Genomic DNA, 21,994 nt, shown 5'->3' with positions numbered 1-21,994 from the left:
ATAATACAAATTAAATCCACTATAATCTTCTATTTTAAAATAAAAATAAAAATGCAATACTTTATATACACACCAATAAAGTTCACCCAATTACTAAACTTAATTTTTTATTCTAAATATTTTAATTTACCCCATATATTTTCAAAAGAGAGAACCTTTAGGTTCTGATCAAAACCTTAGAATACTACAACAATTACCTTTAAAATCGACAACCATTGAATTATTCAAAACAATATTAGTCAAGAGATAAGGGAAGGAATTCTTTGGGCAAAATATGAATGGGCTGATGGAAAGGTAAAAGCAACGAACGTGACTTCAATGTAAAAGCAGCGTGCAATTACAATTTTTTAAACAATTGAAGATAAAATATCGTCTTAACATCTCTTTCTTTTGTCTTTACATTCCTCCTGTTTGTTATTCGTAATGTGTGTGTATATAGGGGCACGGAAAAACATTAAATGTATCCTATATCATGTGTATATATCGCCCAACGCTATTATTCATTTATTCCCATCCGTTGCTGTAAGATTTGGTCCAGGCTGCTTACCGCCTAAGCATTTAATTACAAATACGGACGGACACAGATTTATTTGCTTAAGCTATTTTATTGCAGGGATCCGAGTTGAAGAAACTCTAAACAGACACAATATATCGAGCATTTTATATTAATTTGTTTCCGTTGTAAGGAATTTTGCTGGTAAATTTTAAATACCCAGCGTGGTTTATTACAGTACAATGTAGAAAGACTGCAGCAGATCAGTCTTATTTGAATTTTGTTTATTGATATTTTAGGCCTGGTTGTGGGGGTTCGTTTCTATTTTGTTTAATATGAGTTCACTGTTTGCTTTTTCACCATTCTTTCATTAGCAGTTAGTTAAATGTAACGATGAAAATGAATATGTAAATTTTGCAGGGATGGACACATTGAGAAAGTTTCGAGAACAGGTTGCCAAGCAGCAGCAGGTATGGCTACACAAAATTTTAGGGGTTTCGTTGGTTTTAAAGCATTTGGAGCTTTTAGTTCAATTTTTTAAAAAAGTCTGGTAAATCTTGAGCGAGTTAATGGGGATCCTATATGCCGCGTGCGATATGCTCCGACCACAGTCTTTAAGATCTGTCATAATTGTTGCGTCTAATTCTCATTTTTAAAGACTACCTGATGTAGGCCATGATCAGTTTTTTCCGTAACGATTGTATCACGGCCTTACCACATGTTTCCTGGAGTTATACGTGACCTTATTGGGTGGATATACTTGAATCCTGGTCACCTCTTGTTAGGCTTCCCCATTACCATTGCATCACGACCTCTTAAACACAATTTGTTGAATTTGAAACTGACAAGTTTTTAGAAGTTATGTTAAACATAATCTTTTTTTTTTTTGATTTGTTATGTTAACTATAGTATTGATCTAAATGAGATTTTGTTTATATAATATTGGTCTAAATCATGGTCTGATCGAGGTTGCTGTAAAATGTTAGTAGTAATTTGGTCCTCTCATGGCTCTGAATGGCTTTGTTAACAAAGATGTATGAGTTATAAATGATTCTAAGCCATATTTATTTTTTCAATTGGTAAATTCTCCTTGCACTTTTGGCTTACAGTTTCACTACTGGAGGTATCTTTCTGTAAAAGGCACCCAGGACTTGTACACAGCCTTGTAGGGTATGCTACATCCATTGTTTGGGTGCGCTACAACTGGAGTTAGGCTATCCTATTTACTCATTTTCAATACTCAATTTGTATATTTAGGGTTTAAACTCAGGATCTGCCACGAAAGTTCTGATTATTTGAACTTAAACTCATCCCATTCAACTGTGTAATCTCCTGCTTGAACTTAAAACATCAGGAATAGTGTTTTAAACTTTTATGTTTATGCTGGTTTGGCTCATCTGTGGATTAATATAGTATGTTAAGGACCAGTAAGGTGCCCTGTATAGGACTTGGTCTGTTAGCTCTACTCTCCATTTTTTCAACATTTGTGCGTGTATTGAAAGTCAGCAAGGCTGTGGCACTGTTAGCATTCACCTTCCTTCATAGCCTCTACATTGAATGTAACCAGACATTCTTAATCACAGTATAATAACTAATCAATCATTGTGCGCCTATTTATAAATATAAGAATCAATAAAAGAATCGCGGGCTTAACAATTTTCCCTTCTGAAAGCGGTGTAGTCAGGGCTACATAGTTACATTGCAATATGCAGGTAAAGAAAGGGACTATTGATGTGCATAAGGATGCCATGATCAGGCACATTGAAAGGCTTTTGGTCTAACTTAGGAAGGGATTGATATGGTCCCATAAACTTTGGATCTTTCTGATCTAAATAATTGCATGTTAGCATTTTAGTGAACAATAATATTCCTCCTTAAGACTTATTTATGCCATTTCCACTAAAAGGGCTAGTACCATTAACGATTATTGTGGTTTTTTGCTTGTGGAACAACCATAGTAATTCTGGACAGTTGAATTAATATTGTATAATTTCCAAATTATATTAACGTCAGAGTATTAGTTAAACTAGATGTACACATGAGACTGGTTTTATTCTTTTCAAAGTCAACCAAAACCTCTATGCAATTAAAAGAAGAAATATAACAGGGAGTAGCTCATTGAAAGAACAATAAGTGACTGAAAATATTTTCTCTGGCAAAGCATGTGTTTCACTGTTTAAATCTTAATTAACATGGATTTTTTTTGTGTCCTGAAATATGAGATCATTTGTTAAATTGTTTGGGCTCCTCAATGTGATAGAGGTTCAGTCTTATTCTGCAATGAATCTACTGTGCTTCTTGGATATGCTGCGTCATTTGTAAAACTTATATGTGATTTCTGGGAAACGATAGGACAGATTTTAGGCATTATGTTTGTTGAAATTTTTATTTTAATATATATTGAATGTCAAGGTTTGACTGTTAAGTTCGCCATACTTGGAAAACATTGTTTCTCCCTTGATCAATTGTTGATTGGTACTCAAAGGAAGAAAGCAAAGCGTAAACCCCTCTGTTGTTTTTCAGTCCTCTTTGTATTGAAACTACTGTAAAGCTGTGTAGATTGAGGGTAAGGAAAAAGCTGCCATGGTAGAAGTAAGTGTATTTGTTTGAGTAAAGATGTTCCAAAGAAAGATTTTCTTGTGCTAAACCACAGTAGTTAGTCTCACTTTAAAAAAAAGTTATTTTAATAGTACAAATATAAAAAATAGATGAAAAATTCTAAAAAATATCCATACAATAGTGTGATGTTTTTTAGTATATTATGTGAAGATAAAATTCATTTATAAAGATGTGCCCTTAAATATGCCCTTGCCATTTTTACCCATCTGCCTAAAGTGTGACACAGTTCCTTGCTCACCCCAGCTGCACATTTAATAATATATCTGTCTAGTTATAAACAAAAACTGTTCGAATTGTTTGGATTCAAGCAGAAATCAGAGAAGGAAATTGTCTCGAGGATGATTAAAGTATTCTAATAAAATATGCACTTAGTCATCTAAAAGTTCTTTGTAAGAGTTCATTCAAAATGTGATAAGTCTATATAAAAAAGTTATGAGTGCTGGGGAAGTGGGTGCTTGAAATTGAAGAAGGATCCATTAGTGTGGGCATTGTCTCATTATAAAGTCTCTGTATCTTTATACGCGTTTCACTTATTTTTAGGAAGGAGCTACATTCAAATATTGAGTTTTGCAAGAATTTATAGGAAAATCAAATTGACTGTTTTAGCTGTTGACGGTGTCAAGCATCCATTGGTTATTGTTGTCAATATCACAGATGATGTCCGGGCTTGTGAGCAACCACTATAACACCTCAAAGTTCTACTTCCTTCACCTGAAAGAGAGGGTCAACTGTCCTCTGCTGATCACAGTTCAAACCACTATAACACAGTTCAGACCATTGGTTATTGTTGTCAATATCACAGATGATGTCCGGGCTTGTGAGCAACCACTATAACACCTCAAAGTTCTACTTCCTTCACCTGAAAGAGAGGGTCAACTGTCCTCTGCTGATCAAAGTTCAAACCACAGGTGCAATAGACATGCATTAGCAGTTTTGTCCTTGCGTCTAGATGATTGTTGATTTTGGATGTTTGAAAGGGCCAATAGGAGAAGTACTCAACATTCTCCTAGGATTTTTTATTTGCATCATCCTAGTTGAGGGGTTTTCTTAAGGACAACAACAGAGTCAACTCTGAGCGTTTTGGGGTGATTGAAATTTGACAAAAGGCTGGGACCTTCTTTCTTGACTTTGACACATACTAGAGGCTCATTCTCCATTGACTTACTTCATTTGGCTCCTTTGGGGGTTCTTTTGGACAGGGGCTGTTCCTTTTGGAGAATTTTTCCTTATTGGATATATTTTATATTTTATATAACTTGTCTAGGGTTTACTTATTTCTGGTCTTTTTCTTTGTTTTGTAAATTTTATTGTTGCTGTATGATTTTTTGATACTTCTTTTTTGGTAGTTGGAGTTCATTTTAGCACTCTTGATTAGCTTATGTAATTTGTAGTTCTTTTTAGTCTTAGCTAAGTTTGCCACCCATGACTATATATTAATTTGTTTCAATCACATATCTTGTTGACAAGCATCTTTGACGATACAGACTGTTGTCATTTTATGACACCCTTGGTCCATTAGTGAGAACCGATCAAAGATATGTTGATCAAAGAGAAAACAATGGAATCATGAAGTGTGAAGTGTTGTCTTGTCAGAAGGAAATTCCTAAGTCTTCCCTTCCTTGACCTTGGAACTTCGGAACCCCCAGGTTCCGAAGTTCCTAAGTCTTCCCTTTCTTGACCCCCGAAACTCTGGAACCCCCAGGTTCCTAAGTTCCTAAGTTCCTCAGCCCTCAACCCCGGAACCCCCAGGTTCCCAAGTTCCCAAGTCTTCCCTTCCTTGACCCCGGAACTCCAGAACCCCCAATTTCCCAAGTTCCTAAGTCCTCAACTCCGAAACTCCCGAACTCCCGAACCCCCAGGTTCCCAAGTTCCTAAGTCTTCCCTTCCTTGACCCCGGAACTCCGGAACCCCCAAGCTCCCAAGTTCCTAAGTTCCTCAGCCCTCAACCCTGGAACTCCAAAACGCCCATATTCCCAAGTTCCTAAGTCTTCTCTTCTTTGACCCCGAAACTCTGGAACCCCTAGGTTCCCAAGTTCCTAAGTCTTCTCTTCCTCAACCCCGGAACTTTGGAACCCTCAGGCTCCCAAGTTCCTAAGTCTTCCCTTCCTTGACCCCGGAACTCTGGAACCCCCAGGTTCCCAAGTTCCTAAGTCTTCCCTTCCCCGGAACTCCGGGACCCCAAAGTTCCCAATTTCCAACTTCCATCCGGCTTGCAACACTTCCAGATGGCATGATCAACACTCAAAGCTCTTAATGATCCAACAACTCTCGTGACTTGTACACCTTTTGTGGAGCTACATGGGCGCATTTAATGATTTTTGCAGGATTTCCATTAAGAGAAGTACAAGGCCATGCTTATTTGTGGTTACTTATGTCATGCCTGCATGCTCTGACTTTGGAATGTCAGTCAATCCACCTTCTAGAAGTACCTTTCTTGGGATTGCATTTTTAGGGTATGGCCAGGTTGCTTGCATGTACACAATGTCAGGTGCATGCACTTCCTTGCATTCCCTGACTGACATTTCCCTGCACACACAAGGGTCAAGGCTTCTCTCCCTTGACCAATGGTCTCTCCTATGCTACCAATTTTCTATATAAGTCTGTTATGCCTCATTGTAGAGGGTTCTCTCCCTGCTGGTTTGAGCTATTCTTATGCTCTCTCACTTCTCTTGAAGATTTGTATTTATCTTGCATTTCTGCAATTGTAAGTTTGGCCATTGGCCTTATAATGAATTGAAATCATCATTCTTGCCTTACTTCAACTTATGTATGTTGTGTATGTGTTCTTACCTTCATTGTAAGTGTATGTTTGTGGCGTTCTTTCACATATATGCTGTGTTAACCTGTTTCTGGGTGTGACTTGTGGGAAACCTTCTCCCCTCTTGACATTCAATAAGTTCTAACCTCCATATGTGCGTTGAGGTCATTCATGCAACTGAAGTTTGTGCATATCCTGGGTATATCAATTGATTCTTTGTGCCATTTCGGGTGGGGAGAGAAACATCTCTTATCTTAGTGCATCACCTTCTTTCATTTTAAGCATTTCTCTCTTCCCTTTTCCTCTGCAAGTTCTTAGGATAGGTTTAGAAGTAAGATTTGGAGTGTTGAGTTGGTTCAATACCTGCACTTAGATTGAGAAGGAAGCCGGCCTTCTCCGGAGATTCAACCCCCTTGCGCAAGGCCCCACACTTCGGGGTTGTTTCCATGTTTCACAAGGTTGCTGAGTTGATAGCTCAGCAAAGGTGCAAGCTTTTGTGATAACACAGATTTTTTCTTCCTTTGGGTGAAGGATAAAAAATTAGTGTTTCTACCCTTCTTTGTAGCTTTCTTGTTGGTTTGGTGCAACTTATGTATTTTGATGGATGTAACTGTCATGCCCCGCCAAATACCTCCTCGAACCATTCTTAAAAGACAGAATATATTAATTAAAACTAAAATTGATTAAATGGAAAATTGTCTTATTTATAAGACATCACAATTTTCCAGTCTCCAGCTGGCAATCATCATTAATTGTTTCTAATCTATAAAGAAGCAACTTCATGAAGTATGGAGTGTTAAACCAGCGATCAAAGTATAAACCTCTGATATATGATAGGGATTAATATCAAGGTGAAGTGCTTGAGATTAAAGGTAGTGGTGATTACATTTTCAAAATACAGTGATTAAAGTTATGTACAGCAACTAAGAAATAAAGCAAATGTAATCGTATATATAATTTGCTAAGCAGCGATAGAAAAGTAAGGATTGTGGAAGCAGTGATAGAAAGCGTAAAAAACCATCACTTGACTCCAATATGAGGAAACCAGTAGTAAACAGTAGTTTGCTAAGTAGTGATAGAAAAGTAAGGATTGTATATATAATGTAATCATATACATAATTTGCTAACCAGCGATAGAAAGCGTAAAAAACCAACTTAGCGATTTATCTAACTTACAAGACCAGAAATAGAAAACACACCAACAAATACTAGATAAAGTAAATACTAGGAATTAAACTACATGACAAGATTTAAATGAAGAATAGAAATAAATTTACAAACAAGCACTTGCAAACCTACGTGTAGTTGAATACCCTTAAAATACGTGCATGTATGAAGAAGAGGAAACATGTTTGGGGCTGTTTAAGGGCTTGCCTCAGTCAAACTCTCATTTTGGTTTTTCAATGTCCATGGACAGCCAAGATAGATAGATAGAAAATAATGTGTGTGTTCTTATTCCAAGTGCATCTGCAGATAAGAACAATTCCAAAATAAAACAAATTGACAAGGGATATGATAACCGCAAGGTGCTTGGGGCACAAGAAATGCTTGTAATAACAAAAAAACAATGTTACCTGAGAGGCTTGAAAAACCTAAAGAGGGTGGGAGTGATAGATAGAAAGCTATGATAGTGTTGTAGCAAACTGTAACAAGCTGTTGAGAGTTGTGTGTGAGCTTGAGAGAGAGAGAGAGAGAGAGAGAGAGAGAGAGAGAGAGAGAGAAATGAAAGTTAGATTTTAGAAAATGAAAATAGGAGGGAAAATGAAGGGGTTGACAAGCTGTTTTCATTGGCCTGGGAAGGTGACAAATGGAAAATCACTAAAAAATGACCTTTAAACAACAAATTATCATAGGACACTAGCGCTACATGCGGATGTCTATGTTAAGCGGTAGTGTCTAGACAATTTACGTTAAAAATGACGAGAAAACAAGAAAAACATAGGGCTAACACAAAAAGTTGACCACTGGAATGGAGGCCCGAGCACCTTGAGAAGGAAAAAGGCTGATAGAGGGCTGATAGAGGGCTGAAATGAGCCTACAAAAAATACTAAGGGAATGGACACCAAAGTTGACACAAAACATAAGTGAAATTGCAAGGGTAGGAAATTTACAACACTAAAGGTGTATATTGAAATTCTAAATGTATGTAATTGTACCTTGGCAAAAGAACAATCACGTTGAGGATGGTTGTGTCCTAGACACATCAAATGATATTATTCCTTTTTGTCATTTTCTTTAAGGAATGTGAAAATGATTGATTAGATTCTCTTGATTGTTTTTGTGAGCTTCTCTGGTTCATTGCTATATCCTTATGTTTATGGTCTCTCTGAGTTTCAAGTTTTTTGTAAAGGCAATCTGGTGAAGATCATCCCAGGGGATTAGCTTACAAGTCGCCCTCAATTGAAGGTTTGCCTCAATCACAATTTTGTTGGTATATCAGATATCCCTCCTTCAGCTTGCTTGAGCATTAGTGCTTTCTTATGTATAGCTAAGATATACCTCTGCAAACGTATCTCTTCAACACAATCATAAAAACAGATCAAAGATTTTAGGCTCAAATCTAAGGCTTGTTGACTAGGCATGCATTGTGAGAGTTGAAACTAGCATGTTCTAGCATATGACTTGTGGTAAATAGATAATCTATCAAAGTATTGCCCAAGCTGAATCTGGTGCCCAATCTCTTCATATCGAGAGTTTCTTCATGTCTATCTTCATTGATTTGACTGTATATTTGGCCTTCTCTTCTATCTTCACAAATTCAGGTTCCTTGATGATTGATCCTTGAGTCAAGAGAGATAATCATATCTACCTATGTTTTACTCAGAGGGTTGCCTGCATGGGTCTCCATGGACAACAGCAATATTGGTTTTCCATGACCAGTTTGCTTCTTGAGTTTATCAACCACTTTTTAAACCAAATCCATTTTGTCTTGAAATTGATAACATTTACATTTGTTTTTTTAAACAATGAATTGGGGAATGCACTATCAAGTTTAGAATACAGTTGCGACTTCAAAAACATATATGAGCAATATCTATTTCTTTCAAATTTCATTTGGGACTTGTACCTAGCCTTGTTGGGTGTGGTCCACTAAGATAATTTGTATCTTTGAATTAAAAAGTATCTGTATGTTCCCTTTTCACTTTATTGAGTACATATCAGATTTTACCCTCTATATGGTTCTTACTTTTTCACCATCTCTTCATAGTATGGTTGTTCTGTGGTCAATCACATAAACCAAATCATAGTACTTATTCTTGTATACATTGAATGGTACAAGGGGATGCATTTATGTTTGACAAGCATGCCCTGATACAGTTGTCCTATTTACTTGTAAGAAACTCGATTCCTATATGAACCTGAGACTAAGATTTGATTCAAAACTAAACTGCTCCAGATATATAAATGCAGAAACAATACAGAATTTAAAAATAATTTTATAATCAAGTCTGTTTATAATCATTAATCCAGTATTCGATGACTTCTCAGAATTTAATTAAATTTTGCAGATATGAACCTTGAGTACATAAACCTGACTTGAGACATTAATTCTGATCACACATCTGCAACTAATCAAACTTTATAAATGTACAGACCCGTAATATGTGGCTGTTGCTAAGCCTGCAATAGTGCACCTCTGTATGTTTATTATCGGCTGCTTGATGAAATGTGATTAGGCACCTTGAAGTGGCACCATTTCTTCAGCTGCACACTTGGCTATATCTGAATTGCGATTCCTCCTATGTAGGCACTCTCTTCCTCATTAGAACGTTGTCCCAGAAGGTGACGGATGTGCTCAGATATGGCAGTTGATTAAGATAATAATATTGCAATATTACAACTCTACAGATAGGGGTGTTGTCCCACCTGGTACTGCTCCTAAGATTGTCACCCCAGGATGCTATTCGTGCTTAACAATTAACAACAAAACTTCGTAGAATCTTGGGGATTAAAATGAGACTCCAACACCCCTTAAATAGGTGCTTAGAAAATAAAGTTCTCCAAGTCGGCCAAAGCTCGGCTCACAAAATAAGTTGGTCAAACAAAGAAAAGAAAATGATAGTGCTGGGGGATGTTGGCCTTCCAAGAACTAAAATATTAAATATTTCTTAATTTATCTAATATCCTTATAAAAATATTTAATACTAATATTAGTTAATATTATTTAAGTGAAACATAGGTTTTTCCTTCAAGTTTGATCGTAGACACCTCTACTTGGTTTGGCTTAGGAGGTAATTCCTTGGGAGGTAGCATGCTCTTCTAAACAGGTCTTTTTAATAGAATAGGAGATGTTTGCTTGGAATAAAATCTGATCTTAGTCACTGAATTTTCCAAATTTAGAGCTCTTTTTATGGCTTCTTGCTATGAGCTTGGATCAAATGCCCTTACTATACCTTTAAGGGGTTCAGCTAGGCTTTCCACGAAGAAGACTATGAGCCTTCTTTCTGTCACATCAGAAATCATCACCACAAGCCTCTGAAATTTTTCTAAATAGTCTTCCACCTTACCCTCTTTCTTCAACTGTGCTAATTCTCGAAAATCAGTTTTTGGACCCCTTCTATCAAACCTCTCTGTCAACCTTGGCTGTAGTCTTCCAAGGTGGTGATTGTGTCATGCCCTTGGGTTACCATGCCATGATACCACTATTCGTGAGCCACTCCTTCAAGATGCAAGGTGGCAAATATGATAGCCTTGTCTTCAAACATTGGATTCAAGGGGAAATATGTGTCTAATTTCTACAACCAAGCCCTTGCTGAGGAGCTACCGGTTCCATCAAAAGTAGGAGTGGCGATCTTTCCCAAGCGGTGCTGAATGTCTTTCCTCTCCTCATACCTTCTATTCCTACGCCCATTCCTTGTCTTCATCTTATAAAATTCTGTAAAGGTCATGACTTTGCATATGGCGACATTAAGGCATTGTGTTCATCATGAAGCCTTGTCATCTCATCTTCGTGATCAGGTTGTTCTTCCTCTCTGCTTGTTGCTCCTTTTTCCAGAAATTTGGCCCTAAAAGTTTTTGTATTTGGTGAGGCCTTTTCACCACCAGAGCTGCTCGCTTTTGCTCCATTCTGTATAAGACTATAGTCTCTTAGTACTCAATTGCTGGTTCAATCCTCTTAGAAGTTGTACCATTTCCATCATGGTATCCCTCATGTTGGTCTGGAATTCTTTGGTCTCCTAATTGAATTCTTTAGGATTTGGTTCTTCTGTGTCACCCATGGTAGCCTCCTCCTTTTCTCTCTATTGATACCTCAGATCTCTATCACTCATGAAGCAAACACAGTCTGGCAGGATGCCAAGCTCTGATGCCACTACAAAAAAATTGACTTCTATATGAACCTGAGACTAAGATTTGATTCAAAACTAAACTGTTCCAGATATATAAATGTAAAAACAATACAAAATTTTAAAATAATTGTAAAATCAAGTCTGCTTATAAATCATTAATCCAACATTTAGCGATTTCTCAGGATTTAATTAAATATTGCAGATAGGGAACTTTGAGTACAGACTTCAGACATTAATTTTGATCATGCATCTGCAACTAATCAAAGTTTATAAATGTACAGACCCGTAATATGAGGCTGTTGCTAAGCCTGGAATAACACACCTCTGTGTGTTTATTATCGGCTACTTGATGAAATGTGATTAGGCACCTTGAAGTGGTGCCATTTCTTCAGCTGCACACTTGGTTATCTCTGAATTGCGATTCCTCCTCCTATGTAGGCATTCTCTTCCTCTTTAGAACCTTGTCTTGATAGGCGATGGATGTGCTCAGATATGGCAGATGGTTGAGTTAATAATATTGCAACATGACAACTCTAGATGTAGGGGTATCGTCCCACCTGGTACTGAGATTGTCACCCCAGGAAGCTATTTGTGCTTAACAATTAACAAAAAAACTTCTTAGAATCGTGGTGATTAAAATGAGACTCCAACACCCCTTAAATAGGTGCTTAGAAAAAAGAATTCTCCAAGTTGGCCAAAGTTTGGCTCACAAAACAGGTATTCCAAAGTTGACCAAACAAAGAAAAAAAAATGACAGTTCCGGTGGATGTTGGCCTCCCAAAAACTAAAATATTAAATATTTATTAATTTATTAAATATCCTTGTAAAAATATTTAATGCTATTATTATTTAATAATGTTTAAAAACACTATATTTTCTGCTCCAAATCAACGGAAATTATTTAAGGACATGATATTACTAGCATTTCTCTTTATTTTGTAGAATAATTTATATTTACAGTGAAGTTTTGGGTTGTTTGTGATTATGAGGTTCATGCATATAACAACAAACAATACCAAGAAACAATGTATGGTATAATTTCAAGGTTGCACGGGTACGGGGGTACTTGGAGACTTTGGAGACTGGTGCTGGTAGTGGTATGGCTATTTTTTCAAAATAGGAGACGTGGGTACTTGGAGACGCCAATTTCTTTTAAATGTAATTTAATAATTTATAGAAATTCTGAAAATATAATGACATTGAACATTAAATATAATATAATAATTTAGTAATGGTTGTTGCAATGTTTTAAGAAATCCTTGTGACCTGCATTTGTTTTGAGCATTGTTTTTCTTCCGTTTGTACTACATTTTGATTATTTTGTTGCCTATGTTTGTTTGTTTTTTAACATTTTAAGGTTTCCTTTTTTTTTTGTTTGGCTTGGAGACGGTGGGAGACGGGCGGATACGTTAGTGGGTAGTCTCCTCTCTATGGAGGAGTTTCCAACCAAGTTTCCGGTGCGGGATACGCATCCGAGTATCCGGTACGAGTACCCAGGGGCTGGGTACGAGTACCCATGCAACCTTGTATAATTTCTTTGAAGACGGTTCTTGAAAGAGACTCAAAATGTTTAAAAAACTACCTAGCGGTATCCATATTCATGTTATTATGTCTAACAGTCTAATTGTGAAAATCTATAATCTTTAATAATGTTATAAATTATAATTTACTGGCTGCAGCAAGAAGACACCCTGTTGTTCTGTCAAATAAACATCGGACTCTAAAAAAGAGAATACGATAAGCTTATAAGAACAAAAAGGAAGAAACTTATATTCCCCACACCTCACTTTCTCCCTTGATATGTTCCTTCAGCTATGTTCATTTCTTCTCCTTTGATGCATTCTACTGTACAAGTACTTGTAGCCCTCAAACGTCCCATTAAGATTCATTGCTCAGAGACCATGCTATTTTTCTGATGTAATATTGAAGGTTATCAATTTGATTTTCTGCCATCAATTTATTGCAGGCCGTTTTCAAACAATTTGGTGGTAGTGGATATGGAGGTTCTGATATGATAATTACAGATGAGGCAGAGCTTGTACAACATCAAAAGCTAGAAAGACTTTACATTTCTACAAGGGCAGGCAAGGTTTGTGTATAATTTTGTGGTAGACCCCACTATTTGCGCTAAAGGACTAGCCATTCATTCCTTTGTAGTATTTTGACTTCTTTGACTTGGATTATAACTGCAGCATTTTCAGCGAGACATTGTTCGAGCTGTAGAAGGACTCATAGTAGTTGGTTCTAAGCAGCTTGAAATAGGTACTCCATCTTTGCAAAACACTATATTTTTCTTTTTGAAAATTTAACTGGCTGGAATCATAGGCTTGAAGGTAATGCTCTTCTTTCATAGGAACTAAATTGTCTGAAGATTGTCGAAAATATGGAGTTGAAAACCCTTGTACCAGTGGTGACACTCTAGCAAAAGCTGCATTGAACTATGGAGCAGCTCGTGCTCGTGTGGAAAAGGAACGAGACAACTTACACAGAGCACTTGGTACCCAGGTTTGCTGATATTCTCATACCTTTTCCATTTCTGTTTATTAAGCTTCTTTGGTTTGTATCAAATGAAGAAATCTGTTATTAAAGGTGCTAGTGTGCAAAGTAGTTCCCCTTGCCTTGTCATTGTTTCTTTCATAAATGAGGAAAAATATCATTAGTGTTATGATCACTCATTAAAGTCATTCTGGGATGACTAAACACCACACAGGTCAAAATCCCGCAAAAATTAAAAATCAGAGATATTTGATGGCAAATGTACTTGTAAACATTTTTCATGGGCTGGATTGTAATCACTGTTCCACTTTATATGTTTGATTTGAGATTCTTACAATTGATAGACTTTTGGGCATGGACACGGATACGGATACAGATACAGTAATGGTCTTTTATACAGATACGACTATTTTTCGAGACCTCTTATTTGGATACGGCATTCATACAAAACACATACACATATTTAAGACAATTTTCTAATTTATTAAAAATCTATAACTATAAGCAAAATAATTGTCAAATTTAAATCTAAATTAAAAGTAAATATTAATTAAAAAATTAATAAAAATAAAATAAAATATAAATCTAAAATTTAAAATGTTAAGTTACTATTAAATCGAATAAATAAATTTTAAAATTAAATCTAAATATAAATCAAAATAATTTAATTTTAATGATAAATTAATAAAGAAAAAAACTAAATATAAATTAAAAATTTAAAATGTAGAGTTATTGTTATTGATTAAATAAAATATAAATATAAATATAAATTAAAAATATTAATAAAGAAAGAAAAGCTAAATGTAAATTAAAATCTTTAAATGTAAACATTGTAAAGTGTAATTGATGAAATAAAGTTTAAATAGTAAATTGATGAAATATAGTTTAAATAGTAAATCGATGAAATATAGTTTAAATATAAATTGATTAAATACAATAAAGTTTCAAACTTCCTTTTAAAATTTCCTTACGGCCCAAGTAGAGGAAGAAGGGCGTGCTATGTAGACAGGGAAGCACACACAAAAACTCCACATTTGGCAATTTTTCTTTAGAAACCTAATCCTGTCGAATTTGGCACAGCTAAAAAAAAGGCAAGTTTCTTGAAATACAGAATTTTTTTTTTTGCCGTACCTCAAAATACTAAAAGAACAAACACAAATTGTTATAAAAATCTCAAAAAATGCACTTCATTTCTCATGGATGTTCTTGTTTCAATGATTTTTTTTGGATGTATATGTAAAGAGAAATGTGTTATGGTAAAATATAGGTCTGATTTTTTTTATTTATACCAATTAAAAATATTAATAAATAAAACATTCAATAAAAAATCAGAAAAGAATATCCACACACTAAGCATTAGAGTTAATGATCCAATTTTGATGGGTGAAAATTTTGCAAACTTGGGGAGGTTTACAAAATGTGGGTTTTCGTCACAGTATGCAAGACAATAAATATCTCTTAGAAGGCAAGATACAATCTCCCTTATTTATAAGGGAAGGCTCCCCCTTTCTACTGTAATTTTTATCTAAACGAATTCTACCGGCTAACTTTACACTAATCTAGGATGATACAGTTACTTCACTCCCTTTTTCAGAGTAAGTATTTTCCTAATTCTCTATCTAGAATGGATTCCTTTTCTTGATACTTAAAAAACAGTTCTCACTTGCAATAATTCAAAAATCTATACCAATTAGAAGCAAAGTGTCCATAAGAGTACAAAGCCTCTTGTTGCTTCCTTTTCTGAAAATGATTTATGGGACAAGAAAACAGTAATGAAACTCAAAAGTCCTCTCTTTACTACTATCTTATCAACCTTTTTACAAATAACTCTTTAAACCAATATTTTCCAAATAACAAATGAAGCACAAAGTCTTTATGTTGCTACTTGAATACAATTAGTGAACTTTTTGAAAAGATAATAAAGTAAAGCTCAAAGTTTTTAACTTATTACCCACACACACAATTCTACTTCCAAATTTCCAAAGTAAGACAAAGTCTACTTAGCAAATTCGAATTACTCTTCAACATGTCACACAACTCACATTGCTCAACTCAAATCTTCGAGAATATATGACATAAGAACATCAATATCATAAACAAAGATGATTCCAACACAAAGTTTGAAAGCTAAAATGTGTCTTCTTCTTATTTTGTTTGAGCTTGCAAAATAAGAATTTGAACACAAAGTCTCACTTTGTTTTTCTCTTTGACAGAGTTTTGTTGTATACAATAAAAGATACTAATTACAAAGAGCCCCCTCATATATCTTGGTGAGGTGCAATGAGCAAAAAAAGGAAAGTTGCAACTAATCTAAGACTAAGTTAAAGAAAGAGTTCGATTTGACTTAGGACTTATGCATTCCTAGATGCAAAACTATATATATAAAATGACACTTGAAGTGTCAATTGGAATTACAAAATGACACTAGTCTAAGAATGCATAAAAATGACTAAGTTGTTGGAGCTCCGTTTTGTGTTTCATCATCTCCATCTTTCTTTAGAAATTCATCATACTTTTGGAGAGAAGCTTGGATCTCTGCATCATTAGGTTCATCTTCATAGCCGGAGATAACTTGTATTCTGGTAACTGAAATTTCCAATAGGTTACATTCTTTCTTGGGTTTCTTTAAGAGATTCCAGATCATCCAAAACAGATTGAACTCCTATCAGCTTATCAAGTGAGATAAGTGAGAAATATTCTCGCTCTACATCATCCTAGATGAACAAATTGAAAACGTGAATAACTAAATCCAAGGGCAATAGATTATTTTCTTCATTGAACATTTTGCAAGGAAGTTTTGTGATCTTGGCCAAGATTTCTTTGATAGTATCTTCGCTTGTTTTCTTGGCCTTTTTGATATCTTCAACTAATTCCTCTAAAACTTCCATCTTATGTTTTAGAAGTTCTTTATGCTGCACATAGAATTTCCTTGAAGGAACAATACTGTTGTCAACTAGAACATCTAAGGAGAAATCCCTCAACTTGAGCCAAGCTTCAAAGTTCTTTTCATGTGTTTCAATCCCCCGTGTTAATGTTTCAAGTATTGTATCAAATTTAGATTCAATACCTTGAATACTGTCAATCAATTTGATTGTTGAAGGCAGAAGATGCGTCCCTTGGAGGATTTGTATTCAATCCATCCACTCACCTACTGCTGTGCCCCTTGAGGTGAGCCTTAAGTAAAGGGAAAAGTTATTTAAAATTTAAAAGTTCTCTTTCACTAAAAGCACTTGGAGACTTTAATATTAAAAAAAAAAGTATATCTATTTATCCCATATTGGCTGGAAAAGTGTGTGAGCTCTCTTGGGAAGGTTATAAAAGGCTCTTAGGAGCTCATTTATGGGCATGCTTGGTTATGCTTGGTTTTATTATTTTTCTCTTGGAGAATTTTGGGAGCTTCTAGCTTTCAGTTCTGAAAACCTGAGGACGAAAACCTTAGGAATTGATAGATTGGACGTAAAGCCTGTTGATGATTGTAGCTTCGGTCAGATTAATCTAACCGATGAAGTCATATATGTGAACATTTGATATCTAGCCTTTCATATAGTCTGATCGATGTATTTACCTTGATGATGTTAAATCATAACATGATTATGAATAATCATGTATATATATATTTAATGATATATATGGATATATATAATTAAATATATACATGCATGATTAGGATCATTATATATAAATCATGTAATTCTGGAGACGATTATAATCATCATTGCAAATCACCGATCTGCCTGTGATTGAATGATAAAGTGAATCGATCATACCATGGATCGATTAAAGATCATATTATGTGCTTAATCATTAATGAAGTCGATTACGTGAATCGACTAATCTGATTATGTATTGATCAGATTATATTATATTATGATCATTAATAATGTCGATTATGTAAATCGACTAATCTGTTTATGTATCGGTAAGAAGTCTAACCAATATCGATTATGGAAATCGATTATACATTAAACTAACTATGTATAAATTGTATCATACTGATTACACCAAATTCGATTATGAGAATCGGATTATTTATAATTGGTTATGAATGTCGAATATATTGATCAATGGAATGATCAGTATAATGAATCGATCATCCTGCTAAACAGATTGGTATTACTATGCTGTTTAATATCAACGATCACGTAATTGTTCATTGCTGTTTAGTGGAGCATGTCTATGAAGAGACATGACTTCACATGAACTATGTTCACGTGGAGGAATGTCTATTCATAGATGTCTAATCAAAACATATATAATATGGATGAATTCGATTCTAATGGCAAGTACAGAAATCAATAAGTGCAAGCCAAAGATATCAAACATATTCTGATCAAATTGGATTAAGAGCATTCTCATTACTTCAGTGATAATATTGGAGACAAAGTTGACAAATATATCCAACTATACAAAGCAACAGCAGCAAAGAAAAATTAAAATTTATCTATAAACAAATCTGATCACTTTAACAAAGCCATCTCTCTTGAGGTGGATTTACTCAGAATTCACATTGGAGCTTCAAGAATATTTTTCTTCAATAAGCTGCATTTGCTACAGTGTCCGCTACAGTAATCTCTATGGTGTCCGCTACACGTGAATAGTGCGTGAATAGTGGGGTGAACAGTGATGCATGAATAGTGACGTGAATAGTGATGTTTCAGACTTTTGCAATTTCTATATCAATTGCTGTCCACAAGATTTTGAGGATCTACTTGGCACTTCATTTTCAGCGCCCTATTCCTAGGTTTGGACACATATCTTTTGAGGAATTTGGGTTTATTTTTAGCTGTCATTATCTTCAGGCAAAGGGCAGAAAATATCAGACCTACATAAGGAGTTTCAGAGATTATCTTCAGTCATTCATGTCATCAAATTGTGCCTAAAGGACACATCGGGTATGTTGATGATACATCTATGTAATGCATTTGCATGTTGTTGACACATTTCTATAGGTTTTATATGTCTGAAAATTACCGTAACAGACCTGATAAACATTGTAATCAGATCTGATATGATGATAATAAAGTGAAGTTGATAGTGACAAATTGTTGTTTTGGTTATGCACTGTGTGTTATCTTTTGTTTTTTATGTTCTTCTATGTTTGGCATTGTAAACATACATCAAACACAATCAAAACTCAGAAATCAGACATCAAAGAGCTAGCATGCCAAGTGTTTGATGAAATGTCAAATCTATTAAACAGAAAAAATCATACCAGAGTGGTATCTTTGCAGTCTTGTTTGAGTAATTAATGTTGTTATGTATGAATGAGAGACTTCTTAACAATCATATGAGCATATGTGCAAACAATCTCAATCAGCCAAAGACATTATTAAAAGCAGCAAACTGTGTGATAGATTGTCTTATCCAGTAAGGTAGAGTGGGTGCAAAAAATTTTGGTTGCAAACTTGGGGTGGCCATTACACTTAATAGGAACTAATTGACCAAAATCAAAATCATCAGGAGAAATTGCCAGTTTCTTTCTTTTGGGAGTATTTGAAACTAACCATGGTAGAAGTACAAAAACATTTTCCAAACCAGAAACTAATGATTGAGAAGAAACCCCTTGATTTTGAGGAATAGTGGCCACTATAGGTGTAGTAGAAGTTGTAATAACATCTGGAGGAATTTCAATAGATAGTCATTCGACTTCGAACTAGCTTCCAAGAACTTGTCAAAATCATCTAACATGACGGAAGTGACTTCTGGTAAAGAGGAGAAAACATTAACAATATTAATGCACATGCGGACACAGTTGGGATAGAGTTGAAGTACCATGCGGACACAGAATAAAGTACCCAAAAGTATCTTATCCTCTCTTGAACAAAATCTCTCAAATGCTGAAGATTAGCTTAAGGATCACTTGAGAAGACTCTAAGGTTCATGAATGTAGGATCACTACGTGTGGATAAGCTCATTGGTTTGATGTGATTATGTTGGAATCATAAGGGGACTTACGTTCGAATGCCTGAATGCTTGATTTGCTGGAACTTGACAATCTGGTGATGCTTTTTGATCCTAAACTAGCTCGAGTTTGAAAAAAATGGCAAAAGATGAAGGGTTTAAGAGAGTCTATTCTAAGGCCTAGAATGTAAGAAGATAGTTGAATGATTAGGTGGAATCCTACCGGGCAAGGTCTCACCATTAAACTGAACAACTTGACACAAGCTCAGTGCAATCTTCTAAGGACATTTTAAAGATGTTCAAATCATTACCATCAACTTTGATCACCATTCAAGTTAATGCATAAGCAATGGACGTATAACGATTCAAAGTTAAGCTCATATCACTCCAGTTGACCACGCAAGGTACACTTACAATCATCAAGAGGCTAGTGGTATGGACAAAACGAATTCCACACAAATTCATTCAACAATCTCTTCCTTTCAATCTAATCAACATGAAAATAAATTGAGAAGTAAAGACCATGCGAGTTCTTGAAGCAACAAATCAAATTCACCATAACTTCAATGAAATCAATTGTTCTCTACAACAAGGTTTGGCAACAATCTTTGCCTTCTCCTAATCTAATTTTAATTCTAATTGCTATTCTATTCTAATCACTATTGTTGTTTATAACTAGGGAAAGATGGGTTCGGATTGCCTTAAGGCAACATCCGAACCCATTTAGGACTGGGTCCTATCTTTAAGGGGTAGCGTGGCCCCAAGACAAGTCCAGCCCCATCCTCCATGCTACACCAAAAAGGACTTACACCACAAAATATAAATTGGCGCCAAAAGGATTGAGGCCGACCTTGGTCAAAAGATCCATATAAATAAAGTTAAAGTGCAAACACGATTCAATCATCAATGCAATCAGTGAATTAGCTCTGCTAATAAAAGTGCGAATTTATACAAGGATTGTGCGAACTAGTCAAGGATTGTGCGAACTTGTCCAAGAGGATATAGCCCTCTTTTGGTGCAGACTTGAAGTGCTTAGAAGTGCAGATCTGACATACAAAAGGGATCAGATTTGGAGAAGCAAGCTAAGTATTGTATTTGTGCAATTAAGAGAGAATATATAATTTGACCTGTGGGTCTTTAATGCTGGGTTTTTCCTCCTTGGAGGTTTTCCCAGGGTATTTGTGTTTGTCTCTTGTTTACTTGTTTCATTTATGAGTTTACTGAATTATGGTTTAGTAAAATATTACAAATCTGATTAACAAACTAGGGCATAATTAAAAGACATAAATCTGATTACTGATCTAGGGCACAAAATTAACATGGTATCAGAGCTAAGGTTATACTAACCCTCAGATTGCAGTAAGCTCTTACCTTCAGGTTGATGTTCGTCTTTTATTAAGATAATGACAGGGGTGAAGTTAGAGGGCATCATCGGGTCCTCATCAAAGAGTCACTCTTTAATTCATTGTGGATATTCGAGTGAAGAACCAAAGAAGGAAGTAACTGATATTTCTCCTTTCAGATTTTCAGATCTCTGGAATGCAAAGTGTATACTGTGGAGTTATTACCTTATTCAGACCTTCAGAGTTGTTGATTTTCAGAATTGGTCTAAACCCTAGATTGGTATATATTTCATGATTCTTAACCCTTGATGTGATCCGATCCAATTTTAATAATGATTGAATCTTTGATGGTATGGTAGATTTATTTGCTACTTGACATGCAACTTCTATTTTGTATTGCTAACAAAATCAGTTGTATTCCCACCAATCTTCAAACCCTAGCTGACTGTGCTAAGGCACATCAAGAGGAGATTTGTAATGTCCCCTTTCTAGGTGACAGGAGAAGAGTAGTGGGATGGTCTATTATTTGGATCTCGTAGGTTGGCAGTGGTTGATAGATACTCACACAGGGTATTCAATATCCGGAGTTGGTGTTTCAGGCAGTTTGTGGGCCGTTGGGAGCAGTTCCTTGATTTTAGGGAGATTCCCTACTTTTTAGGAGGTTGTGGCAGTTTCCATATTTGAGGTTCCACGGGACCATACCATGGTTTCAGTTTCAAGAAGATTGGGTGTGTTTCCTAGTTTCTAGGAGCATCCCTAGATTTTAGGGATGGGACTGCCAGTTAGCTCAGCTTTTCCGGCATCGGTCACAGATAGGTGACAAAGTTATATTCATGATTGTTTGGCCATTTTGGGCTATTATTGGATATCTGGAGATATTTTAATATATTTAAATATTTCCTAAGTTAGCGATTAAATAAATTAAAATAAGGCTATGTATTTAGTCATTTCAGAGTAATAAGGGGTTTCTGGCTTAATTTGGGTTGATATGCCTGTGTTATAGCTCGTTGGAAAGGTCTTGAACTTTGCTACATGATTCTCACCTTCCGGAGTCTTTTTGGATGCCTGAAGCTATTTATTTGCAATTTAGTGTTAT

General features: G+C 35.4%; 1 protein-coding gene across 2 annotated transcripts in view; it reads left to right on the top strand.

Annotated features, from left to right (window-relative positions):
- The window catches only part of LOC131070137 (SH3 domain-containing protein 2), a 135,043-nt gene that overhangs the window by 12,287 nt on the left and 100,762 nt on the right, over positions 1–21,994 (top strand). Inside the window, exons 1-5 of one of the 2 annotated variants that reach the window (XM_058005676.2) lie at positions 421–697; positions 914–963; positions 13,125–13,247; positions 13,351–13,420; positions 13,512–13,663. In XM_058005676.2, the coding sequence (XP_057861659.1) occupies positions 916–963; positions 13,125–13,247; positions 13,351–13,420; positions 13,512–13,663 (393 nt within the window). In that variant the 5' untranslated portion in view covers positions 421–697; positions 914–915. Of the gene's footprint in view, positions 1–420; positions 698–913; positions 964–13,124; positions 13,248–13,350; positions 13,421–13,511; positions 13,664–21,994 lie in introns of those variants that run through there. The other variant, XM_058005675.2, reaches the window with a different exon arrangement.

The sequence above is a fragment of the Cryptomeria japonica genome, chromosome 1 (assembly GCF_030272615.1).
Source record: "Cryptomeria japonica chromosome 1, Sugi_1.0, whole genome shotgun sequence".
Lineage (NCBI taxonomy): Eukaryota > Viridiplantae > Streptophyta > Pinopsida > Cupressales > Cupressaceae > Cryptomeria > Cryptomeria japonica.
The sequence above is the reverse complement of the archived record's forward strand: the minus strand, read 5'-3'. Positions and strand labels throughout refer to the sequence as shown.